This window comes from Montipora foliosa, chromosome 10 (assembly GCF_036669935.1).
Source record: "Montipora foliosa isolate CH-2021 chromosome 10, ASM3666993v2, whole genome shotgun sequence".
In the NCBI taxonomy this organism is placed as follows: Eukaryota; Metazoa; Cnidaria; class Anthozoa; order Scleractinia; family Acroporidae; genus Montipora; species Montipora foliosa.
The window spans coordinates 26864874-26877535 of record NC_090878.1 but is presented as its reverse complement, the minus strand read 5'-3'; the positions used below and the strand labels follow the sequence as shown (position 1 = coordinate 26877535).

General features: G+C 35.6%; 1 protein-coding gene across 1 annotated transcript in view; it reads right to left on the bottom strand.

Moving 5' to 3' along the window:
• Positions 1-12032, bottom strand: part of LOC137972702 (uncharacterized) — a 13852-nt gene extending 1820 nt beyond the window's left edge. The window contains exons 1-3 of the mRNA XM_068819428.1: positions 11909-12032; positions 5953-6533; positions 4446-5834 (exon numbers count right to left, since the gene is read on the bottom strand). Coding sequence (XP_068675529.1) covers positions 4446-5834; positions 5953-6533; positions 11909-12032 — 2094 coding nt within the window. The remainder of the gene's footprint in view (positions 1-4445; positions 5835-5952; positions 6534-11908) is intronic.
• Positions 12033-12662: the final 630 nt, after the last annotated feature.

The window sequence follows — 12662 nt, the reverse complement described above, 5'->3', positions numbered from 1 at the left end:
TATGTGTGAGAAAAAGGCTAATATCATCAGCCAATAAGGCAATTAATATGTCTGCTATATTTCGAACTAATCTTTCAAACATTACTAAGGTGACTTCACAAGAAGTAATATTTCATATTCCATGGAAGCCTTATTGCCTTACCCAAGACGTGGAGATTTCGTTCAATAAGCCTCCAATAAAGAGGTCTAGTGACCTGTTTTGGCTATGGACTAACACCTCATACTTGTTAGACTTGCATAAGACAAGCCATGACGCAGCCCCCCCTAGGAATTTAAAGGTCACCGTCAGTGCAACTGCTGCCAAAGGCAGCAGTTGCACTTTGGATTTCGCAGCCAAGTTTGACCTTGTTTTCAAAACTTCAGCTATATATCTCACCTAAATCCAACATCTTGTTTTAACATTGGATATCTTTAAATGTATTTGAGACCTTATAGGTCATCATTTACTTCCCTCGCCCTCCCGTAGAGAGGTCCAGTGACTTGTTTTGGCTATGGACTAAAACACCTCATACTTGTTAGACTTGCATAAGACAAGCCATGACGCAGCCCCTCCTAGGAATTTAAAGGTCACCGTCAGTGCAACTGCTGCCAAAGGCAAGGCAGCAGTTGCACTTTGGATTTCGTAGCCAAGTTTGACCTTGTTTTCAAAACTTCAGCTATATATATACAGATACATACTCAAGAACTTTGTTATAAAGTAACAAAATCTTTTATAACACGCGCTTTGTATGATAAGTTCTTTAATTTCATATAGCATTTGTATTTACATCTCATAGCAACTGTTTCAAAGTTTTTATATCTCATAGCAACCTTAAGTTCGCTTTTAATTGCCAGTTCTTGTAATTTAACGGTCATTCGTTATTGCCTGATGAGTGTGGTCGTCCTTCGACCATACGAAACAGCGTTGTAGCAATAAAACGATGAACTGAAATTTTGCTACCATTGATCATTATTATATATATATATATATATAATAATGATCAATGGTAGCAAAATTTCAGTTCATCGTTTTATTGCTACAACGCTGTTTCGTATGGTCGAAGGACGACCACACTGTGCTGATGTCTGGGATGATGTCTGGGATGTCAGCAGTGCTGATGTCTGGGATGGAGGTTAAGCTTATAAAGCCACCCCAAATGTCCCACACATGTGGTACATCTAAGCCATGCCATGCCATGCTATATCTAACTGCACACAGTGATATCGTAAAACTTTATTCAAAAACCAAATAAAAACAGTATTTACAAAATTACTCAAGAGAAGAGGCTACAGCTAAAAGAAAAATACAAGCTTATCAACACAGACTTTACATACAGCTGGATGAACCCAGATAGAATTAAACTTAGCCTGAGAAAAGCGATGAAAGTCAACTTGGATCCTACGTTTAACATCAGCAATAATAAACTTAGCGATAGCTCGAGAGTCCTCTCCACCATTGTGAAAGGTAGCCTTATTACGAAATTTCCAAATACCGCACAGAATCGACTTGATGATGTACAAAAGCAGACGCAGGCACTTCCTTTCAGGCACCGGGAATTGGTAAAAAAACACGAAGGGGCAATTGGGAACGAAGGGGGCTGACAAAAGCGCGGATAACATAGGGACAAAACGAGACCAGACCAATTTAACCCTACGACAAGCCAAGAAACAATGATCAATGGTCTCTAGACGGGCGCATAAAGCACAGCGAGGCGAACGAATATAGCCCCAGGTGTGAAGAGAATGTCGCACCTTAACGGCACGGAGGGTAATCAACCATGCAAGATCATTTTTGTAGTTCTCAGTGAATGAATCACGGATCAGACCCCAATGCCGAGAAAGGGAAAACCGAGAGGGGACAAAGCCTGACCAGAGGGCAGGGAAAATCGGGATGGTGCAGAAATTCGCTAGCAAAACCTTGTAAAAGGCGCGAGACGTGTAAGTAAACCCAGGAGGTAAATTAGTAGCCTGAAAGGAAGAAAGTACACTCGCATAAAAGGCAGTGGGGCGGGCAGCGCTTGGAGTTAGGTTATCACGCAGCCCGGCCCACTCCGGCCGCAAAGGAGCTAACACAGAGCCACAAAAATACTTAGCAAGGTAAAAACCCTTAGAACTAGAATCGGACACAGAGGTAACTAAAGCCGCAAGCCGCAAGGCGCGGCCCTGGCAAGAAAAATCCTTTAAACCCAAACCTCCACTATCAACAGAACAAATAAGCGATTTACGAGCTACAGTCTCTAATCGAGCGCGCCACAAAAAGGGCAATACTTGTTGATAATATATGAAATTTTCTTTCTGGTATAAGATGAATAGAAACCGATGTAAGGCAGTTTGTAAAAATGGCAGTTGGATACATCATGTTTAGGGGCTTCTTTTGTAGTAACATTTCTAAGATAACCTTGAACGGACTTATCAATTAACCAACTGGGAAACATAATACGTTTCAAAATAGTAGTTAGAGTATTGATATCGTTTTGAAAACCCTGAGTAGTGTTGTTAATTTTATATGCCCTGTCGATGAGAATTTTAATTAACCCTAATTTACTGAATGGAGTAAGACTAAAATAATTTGTAGGTAGACCAGTGTAAGTCTTTTTTCGAAAAAGAGAAGTGATACAAGAACATTCATTGTTACTTGATCTTTAAATTTCATCTATTATCAACAAGTATTGCAAGGATTTAAATGTTAAAGTAAATTTTTCTCCATTCAAACTGTGCAACATTTTTAGCCCAAAGGATTTCATTCCGGATTATCTCAAATCCCGTGTTGTATACAAATTTACTTGTGCGGGCTGTGGTGCTCGCTACGTTGGTGAAACCAACAGGCATTTCTACACACGTGTAAATGAGCACCTTTTCCGGGATAAAAATTCTCATATTTTCAAGCATCTCAGTTTTTCTATAAATTGTCACGATAATTGTGATGTTTCTTGCCTCAAAATTATTGATAATGCTACTTCTTTCTATCAACTCAAAATCAAGGAGAGCTTCCATATTGAGCGGTTGAAACCCGAACTCAACAAACAAGTCGATGATGTCAGTTTAGCATTACACTTTTAAACTTTTATCGTTATGTCAGTTGTGTTCTCTATAATATTGTTGGTTCGTTTGAATTTTACCTACTTGTAACGAACATTTAATCTACAAAGAATCATTGTATTGATAGTTATATATATATATATATATATATATATATATATATATATATATAGGTATAATAAAACGACGAAGAGACAAACTCTTGACAGTTCCAGCGTTTAATCGACGTTTCGGCCTTCGGCCTTCGGCCTTCTTCAGGATAGTTTAAAAGTTAAAAATTAAAAAAGCTATATACAATGGTTGTGAGTGGCAGAGTTACGGGCTATTATATAGTACACAGAAAATGGAAATTAAGGTTACGTAACAAAAGAAAAGGTCTTAATTACAAGCTAGGCAAAACAAAAAACAATTGATAAAAAGGAACAAACAGACTAATTAGATAAGTCGTGTTATTACGTAACAAACTCCCCATTGAGGGCCTCTGAGTGAATGTGCGGGTCAATGTCATAACAAGGTCCTCAGGGAGGGCCCCTAAACAATGTAATAGATTCCAATCCCAATCGAAAGCCCCTGAATGAAAAACCAAACACAAACATAACAGAATCCCTCAATAGAGTTTTTGAACAAAGACAACAACGACTAAGTGAAGGCTAACAAAACAAAAGGGCAAGATTACAAACTGGAAACATTCAAAGCTAGATGGGAGCTAACGAGGTCCTACAGACAGCAAAAATTACGATGATTACAAATTTGGGCTGAAAAGAATTTACACTACAATAGAGACAAAGTCAACTGTTGTAGCAGATACGATTTTTGGATTTGAATTCACGCCTTTTGTTAAGACCGTGTGGATATAATGAAAAGAGTTGTGAGGTCCAATATGCTTCTCTGGTGAGGAGCAGTTGTTCAAGATGGGTGGCATTTTTGTGGTTTACAATTTGTTCGATAATAATAAAACTAATTTGACAAATTTGATGCTCAAAAGAATTATAATGGACCGCCAGCTCACATGTTCTTCTGTTCTTAAGCATTGATGATTTATGGTTACGAAAACGAACCTTGAATTCTGTTGAAGTGGAGCCCACGTACTGCTTTTTGCATTTGTTACAAGCAGCCAAATAAATGACATTTTTGGAAGTACAGCTTAATTTCTGATTAATCCTATATATGCGGCCCGTAGCAAAACTCTTAAACTTAGTATCTTGAATCAAAAAATGTTTACAGAGGTCACATCTTTTGTTACATTTGCAACAGCCTCGATCATCTTCCAAGGTTTCATTTCTGGCTTCAATGTTCCGAAATTTAGATGGAGCTAAGATTTCTTTTAGGTTTTTTGTTCTGCGGTAAGCTGGAAAAATCGACTTTGATGGAAAAATCTCTAAAAGCTCAGGAGACAATCTAAGTAAGTGGGAATGTTTTTTAATCACCTGCTGGATGTCTGGAAGAATTGGGTTGTAGTCAAGTACTAGAGGAAAAACCTTTTTCTTTGGCTTGACTCTTTTTGTTAAGAGTTCGGACCTCTCATTGCTTAATGCTTTTTCAAATTGTCTGTCCACTAATTCCTTGCTGTAATTTTGTGAGCACAGATATCCTTTATATTCTTCACATCTCTTGTTCAAAAACTGGTCTGTAGAACAATTGCGTTTAATTCGAAGAGCCACCCCATAGGGAATTGCACGCATACAATGTGATGGGTGCGAACTCGAAAAAGGTAAATAAAGATGACTGTCGGTTGGCTTAGCATAAATATCAGTGATTATAAACCCATCTTGGAGGTGCAAAGTAAGATCTAGAACGTTGAGGCTACTCTCCGAATATACCAGTTCAAACTTGATGGTGGGATAGAGTGAATTAATATACTCCGTAAATTCTAGCAATTTCGTCAAACCAAGAGTCCAAAGATCAAACACATCATCTCTATACCTCCACCAAAGCATAGGCTTGCTTGCACCTCCAAGTTTAGCCTTCTCATCAATTAATCCCATTGCCAAATCGGCGTAACTACAGGCATTTTTGGGGCCCATGGCAGTGCCATGTTTCTGAATAAAATTTTGATCTGCAAATTGACAATTATTGATTTGAAGACAAATCTCAACGGCTTCGACTATACAATCCGTAGATGGAAATTTATCTTTCCTAGAATCAAGCGCATTTCTAACAGCTGAGATTCCTAGGTTATTATCAATGTTGGGAAACATAGCCACAACATCCCAAGATACAAGCAAACTACCAGGGGGTAGGGGACCTTTCTCAGCATTTAAAGCCTGAATTTTGTTAATTAGATCACTTGTGTCTTTAACGAATGATGGAAGGTTCTGTGCTAAAGGCTTGAGATAAAACTCGGTGAAGGCAGAAAGTCTTTCGATTGACGTTCCACAGCAGGATGTAATTAAGCGGAGTGGATTGGCCTCTTTATGTGTTTTCACATTACCAAAAGCTACCCCCGGTTTAGGTTCCAAATTGGTAACCCATGTGGCAATCTCTTGACTTATCTGGCCTTCACCGAGCCATTTGCGTCCCCAATTTTTGACCTTTTCAAAATGCTCCGGTGTTGGATCGCTATTCACCTTATTATAATGCAAGTTGTTGTTAAGTTGCCCTAACATTTTGTCTTGATATTCTTCTTGATTAAGGATTACAAATCTAGAGCCCTTGTCTTGAATTCTAATTACTTTATCACTGGACTTAAGATTACGTAGTGCTAACCTTTCTTCTTTAGTTAAGTTGTCCTTGACAGTTCTCAGATTTTGGGGTTCCAGGATATCCTTTCTCACATTATTGATGAAGACTTCGACTTCCGGAGATCCAATTGGTAGCTGAAGGAATAGCTGGCAAACGATCATCAACTTTCCTTGGGTTTTCATCCGGATTTCTGCCATGATGGAAAAAGGGGAGGCGGATTCTCCTTTCAAATTTATCCAAATCATCGATTACCTTCTGGCAGTTGACATCCTTTGGCGTAGGACAGAACGCTGGTCCTTTAGTCAAAAGAGAGCGCTCTGCATCGGTGAGTTCTGAAGATGTTAGATTAATGGAATTTAAATCCGGCAAGTTGATATCCGGTCTTGCCACCACATCGTTCTCATCACGAGTAGGGGCTCTGTTACTGGTCTGGGAAGTTCTTCGGAACCTCCTCAACCTGGTTCTTGAATTGTCTTGAATTCTAATTACTTTATCACTGGACTTAAGATTACGTAGTGCTAACCTTTCGTCTTTAGTTAAGTTGTCCTTGACAGTTCTCAGATTTTGGGGTTCCAGGATATCCTTTCTCACATTATTGATGAAGACTTCGACTTCCGGAGAACTACACTTAGGAGGCATCCAATTGGTAGCTGAAGGAATAGCTGGCAAACGATCATCAACTTTCCTTGGGTTTTCATCCGGATTTCTGCCATGATGGAAAAAGGCGAGGCAGATTCTCCTTTCAAATTTATCCAAATCATCGATTACCTTCTGCCAGTTGACATCCTTTGGCGTAGGACAGAACGCGGGTCCTTTAGTCAAAAGAGAGCGCTCTGCATCGGTGAGTTCAGAAGATGTTAGATTAATGGGATTTAAATCCGGCAAGTTGATATCCGGTCTTGCCACCACATCGTTCTCATCACGAGTAGGGGCTCTGTTACTGGTCTGGGAAGTTCTTCGGAACCTTCTCAACCTGGTTCTTGAATGGGGACGCAAATGGCTCGGTGAAGGCCAGATAAGTCAAGAGATTGCCACATGGGTTACCAATTTGGAACCTAAACCGGGGGTAGCTTTTGGTAATGTGAAAACACATAAAGAGGGCAATCCACTCCGCTTAATTACATCCTGCTGTGGAACGTCAATCGAAAGACTTTCTGCCTTCACCGAGTTTTATCTCAAGCCTTTAGCACAGAACCTTCCATCATTCGTTAAAGACACAAGTGATCTAATTAACAAAATTCAGGCTCATCACATTGTATGCGTGCAATTCCCTATGGGGTGGCTCTTCGAATTAAACGCAATTGTTCTACAGACCAGTTTTTGAACAAGAGATGTGAAGAATATAAAGGATATCTGTGCTCACAAAATTACAGCAAGGAATTAGTGGACAGACAATTTGAAAAAGCATTAAGCAATGAGAGGTCCGAACTCTTAACAAAAAGAGTCAAGCCAAAGAAAAGGTTTTTCCTCTAGTACTTGACTACAACCCAATTCTTCCAGACATCCAGCAGGTGATTAAAAAACATTCCCACTTACTTAGATTGTCTCCTGAGCTTTTAGAGATTTTTCCATCAAAGTCGATTTTTCCAGCTTACCGCAGAACAAAAAACCTAAAAGAAATCTTAGCTCCATCTAAATTTCGGAACATTGAAGCCAGAAATGAAACCTTGGAAGATGATCGAGGCTGTTGCAAATGTAACAAAAGATGTGACCTCTGTAAACATTTTTTGATTCAAGATACTAAGTTTAAGAGTTTTGCTACGGGCCGCATATATAGGATTAATCAGAAATTAAGCTGTACTTCCAAAAATGTCATTTATTTGGCTGCTTGTAACAAATGCAAAAAGCAGTACGTGGGCTCCACTTCAACAGAATTCAAGGTTCGTTTTCGTAACCATAAATCATCAATGCTTAAGAACAGAAGAACATGTGAGCTGGCGGTCCATTATAATTCTTTTGAGCATCAAATTTGTCAAATTAGTTTTATTATTATCGAACAAATTGTAAACCACAAAAATGCCACCCATCTTGAACAACTGCTCCTCACCAGAGAAGCATATTGGACCTCACAACTCTTTTCATTATATCCACACGGTCTTAACAAAAGGCGTGAATTCAAATCCAAAAATCGTATCTGCTACAACAGTTGACTTTGTCTCTATTGTAGTGTAAATTCTTTTCAGCCCAAATTTGTAATCATCGTAATTTTTGCTGTCTGTAGGACCTCGTTAGCTCCCATCTAGCTTTGAATGTTTCCAGTTTGTAATCTTGCCCTTTTGTTTTGTTAGCCTTCACTTAGTCGTTGTTGTCTTTGTTCAAAAACTCTATTGAGGGATTCTGTTATGTTTGTGTTTGGTTTTTCATTCAGGGGCTTTCGATTGGGAATCTATTACATTGTTTAGGGGCCCTCCCTGAGGACCTTGTTATGACATTGACCCGCACATTCACTCAGAGGCCCTCAATGGGGAGTTTGTTACGTAATAACACGACTTATCTAATTAGTCTGTTTGTTCCTTTTTATCAATTGTTTTTTGTTTTGCCTAGCTTGTAATTAAGACCTTTTCTTTTGTTACGTAACCTTAATTTCCATTTTCTGTGTACTATATAATAGCCCGTAACTCTGCCACTCACAACCATTGTATATAGCTTTTTTAATTTTTAACTTTTAAACTATCCTGAAGAAGGCCGAAGGCCGAAGGCCGAAACGTCGATTAAACGCTGGAACTGTCAAGAGTTTGTCTCTTCGTCGTTTTATTATACCTATATATATATATATATATATATATATATATATATAACTATCAATACAATGATTCTTTGTAGATTAAATGTTCGTTACAAGTAGGTAAAATTCAAACGAACCAACAATATTATAGAGAACACAACTGACATAACGATAAAAGTTTAAAAGTGTAATGCTAAACTGACATCATCGACTTGTTTGTTGAGTTCGGGTTTCAACCGCTCAATATGGAAGCTCTCCTTGATTTAGAGTTGATAGAAAGAAGTAGCATTATCAATAATTTTGAGGCAAGAAACATCACAATTATCGTGACAATTTATAGAAAAACTGAGATGCTTGAAAATATGAGAATTTTTATCCCGGAAAAGGTGCTCATTTACACGTGTGTAGAAATGCCTGTTGGTTTCACCAACGTAGCGAGCACCACAGCCCGCACAAGTAAATTTGTATACAACACGGGATTTGAGATAATCCGGAATGAAATCCTTTGGGCTAAAAATGTTGCACAGTTTGAATGGAGAAAAATTTACTTTAACATTTAAATCCTTGCAATACTTGTTGATAATAGATGAAATTTAAAGATCAAGTAACAATGAATGTTCTTGTATCACTTCTCTTTTTCGAAAAAAGACTTACACTGGTCTACCTACAAATTATTTTAGTCTTACTCCATTCAGTAAATTAGGGTTAATTAAAATTCTCATCGACAGGGCATATAAAATTAACAACACTACTCAGGGTTTTCAAAACGATATCAATACTCTAACTACTATTTTGAAACGTATTATGTTTCCCAGTGGTTAATTGATAAGTCCGTTCAAGGTTATCTTAGAAATGTTACTACAAAAGAAGCCCCTAAACATGATGTATCCAACTGCCATTTTTACAAACTGCCTTACATCGGTTTCTATTCATCTTATACCAGAAAGAAAATTTCATATATTATCAACAAGTATTGCAAGGATTTAAATGTTAAAGTAATTTTCTCTCCATTCAAACTGTGCAACATTTTTAGTCCAAAGGATTTCATTCCGGATTCTCTCAAATCACGTGTTGTGTACAAATTTGCTTGTGCGGGCTGTGGTGCTCTCTACGTTGGTGAAACCAACAGGCATTTCTACACACGTGTAAATGAACACCTTTTCCGGGATAAAAATTCTCATATTTTCAAGCGTCTCAATTTTTCTAAAAATTGCCGCGATAATTGTGATGTTTCTTGCTTCAAAATTATTGATAATGCTACTTCTTTTTATCAACTCAAAATCACGGAGAGCTTCCATATTGAGCGGTTGAAACCCGAACTCAACAAACAAGTTGATCATGTCAGTTTAGCATTACACTTTTAAACTTTTACCCTTATGTCAGTTGTGTTCTCTATAATATTGTTGGTTCGTTTGAATTTTACCTACTTGTAACGAACATTTAATCTACAAGGAATCATTGTATTGATAGTTATATATATATATATACGAATTATCTTGTAAAAATTTTAATGTTACACTCACTATGGCTGAAGATGATGTTTGAAACATCGAAACATGTTCCGTAAATTCAAAAGTATGACTGTATTTTTTAAAACATTAGTAACACTTGTGCTATCCAGACCATTTGGAAATGCAATTAGTAAAGATATGTATATTTATTTAAAAGTTCCTGATTTTAGTGTAGTTTATCATGTAGTGTTTTAAACATATAAAACTATTTTTTGTATATAATATAAAAAATGAGTTCTAAAAGGTTTGATTTATATAATTCAAACATTGCTGATGGTTATGAAAGTGATAGTCAATATGATTTAACTGACAGCTTTATTGATGATTCTCAATGTAGTTTTGATGTTAATTCAGATAATACTTATGAAACTGAAACAGAATATTAATCAAATTCTGACACATATATATGAATAAATTTTGAAATTATAAATTCTTCTGATGACAAAGCTATTAGATATACAGATAATCAAAATAGTGAATCTAAAATTCTTGATGTTATTATTGAAGAAATGGCTTATCATGGTCAATTTAAAAGCATAAATGTTCTTGATGGTATTAGATATCATATTAAGTTAATTAATAAAAAAGACGTAAATAAGGATAATGAGAAATTTATTCATGATACTTATAATAATCATGTTAGTATTATTCGTAAATCAAATATTAATTCACATAGTGAATCAGAAATTAAATGCAATACTAAAAAATGACACGGTAATACTAAATGCTTTACTTCAGAAGAAAGAAACAAGCAATTACAAAAAAAACAAAAGATTATTTTCTTATAGTATATTATGAGATAGTGAACGCTAAATTTTACTCGAAAAATTTATTGAATCAAATAATGAACACAAAAAATTGGAAAGCTTTATTTATTCACTTTTTGGATCATGATTTAAAACTAAATGAAAATCAGGCTAATTTAGTCGTTGATGAAATTAAAAATAAATATAAATGATAAAGAATTGATTAAAATAAATGGTGAAACATTAGCGTTTTAAAAATATGTTGCAAAATAACAATGGCTCATTTTATTTTGATAATGATGAAATAGAAATTGAACCAATTAAATTAAAACAAATAATATTATTAGAAGACAATCCAATAACTGAAAAGTCAAAAACAAAAATTGAGTCTAAACAAATTCAAAAAGAACAAAAGTCAAAAGTAAAAAACAAAATTAATGAATATGATGATTTAATTAAACAATGCAAAAATGATTTAGTTATCAAAAAGAGACAAAATGACAAATACAGTCATAAATACAATGAACTTAAATATTGTATTAAGTCCGACAAACAAAAGTTAAAACTAAAAAACAAAATTAATGAATATGACGATTTAATTAAACAATACAAAAATGATTTAGTTATCAAAAAGAGACAAAATGACAAATACAATGACAAATACAATGAACTTAAAAATAATTTTAACTCTGAAAAACAAAAGTTAAAAGTAAAAAATGATTTCATCAAATCTAATATTGCTTGATGACCACTTGTTGCTTTGTTTAAATTGTTGACATTGTGGTTTGTCATATCCAGAGATATAGTCATTGCTATGCTTCCATCTTTTTTTAAAAATAAATCAACAGTTAGACGACTGTCAACATATGCTTTAGTTGTTAAATCGTTATTCCTTGTTGGTGTATGTGCATTAGTTACTTTTTTTTCCATTCATATTTATGTTTGATTGATCTTTACGAATATATTGTTTTCCACTAATTACACGTGTCAATTGATTATTATTTGTATAACTCCGAGTATTATACAGTCGTTTTTGATTACAATTAATATCACGATTTGCACTTGGTTCAAAAAACCTATTCTATAAAAAAAGCATACCCCATAGCATCATAAAAACCAAATCTAGGAAATTTAATATTAACGATTCTTTTATCTTGCATATCAATTCGATTTTTCACCTCGATTTTTGTATTATCATCGTCAAATTTCATATACCATTGACTGACCGTCTCTTGGGTTTGCTCTATCCTCGATATGACTGATATCTGTTAACTCAGATACTGGAATTATTTGGTCGTTACTAGCTTCAATGATGTCATAACCAACAACTTTACTTATTGGATTGAACATGTTCAATAGATTGTGACACTTTGATTGCTCGAGGTACTTGGCATTCAGGTATATTTTGTCAAACTATAGTAGATTATATATCATATGCATCAATGTATTGGTCTTTGGTGATCCTGATGGTCCACAAATCAGCATTCGAAAGAATCTGTCAGGCATGAAAGGGTACAACTGTTAATAATTTCCAACAGCTTCCGTTTCGCAATCTTTGTTGGGTATTCTCATTTATATCATATTGGTATATTATTTCATAACACGATGTCCAACACCATGTACAACATAGTGTTCAACACTGTGTAAAACGCTGTCTTTTTTATACAATTTACCATACAATTAACCGAATTATATAATCAAATGAGTTTAGTTAAGCGGAAAGAACTTGTCCATCTGAGTTAGGAGATAGAATTAATACTGTAAGAAATGCTATTATACAGCATGGTTAGGGCCAAAAAGCGAGCCAAGCATCTTTTACAAAGGTGTTTCAACCCATAACCGCAAAACTGGATGATGTTATTGCCAGTAATATCAAAATGCCTGTAACAAAACGACGACAATTGAAAACAGGAGAGGTTCCTAATTATGGTATTGATATCGATGACGAGGTTCCCGATATGCATCTTGGTGATTTATTTG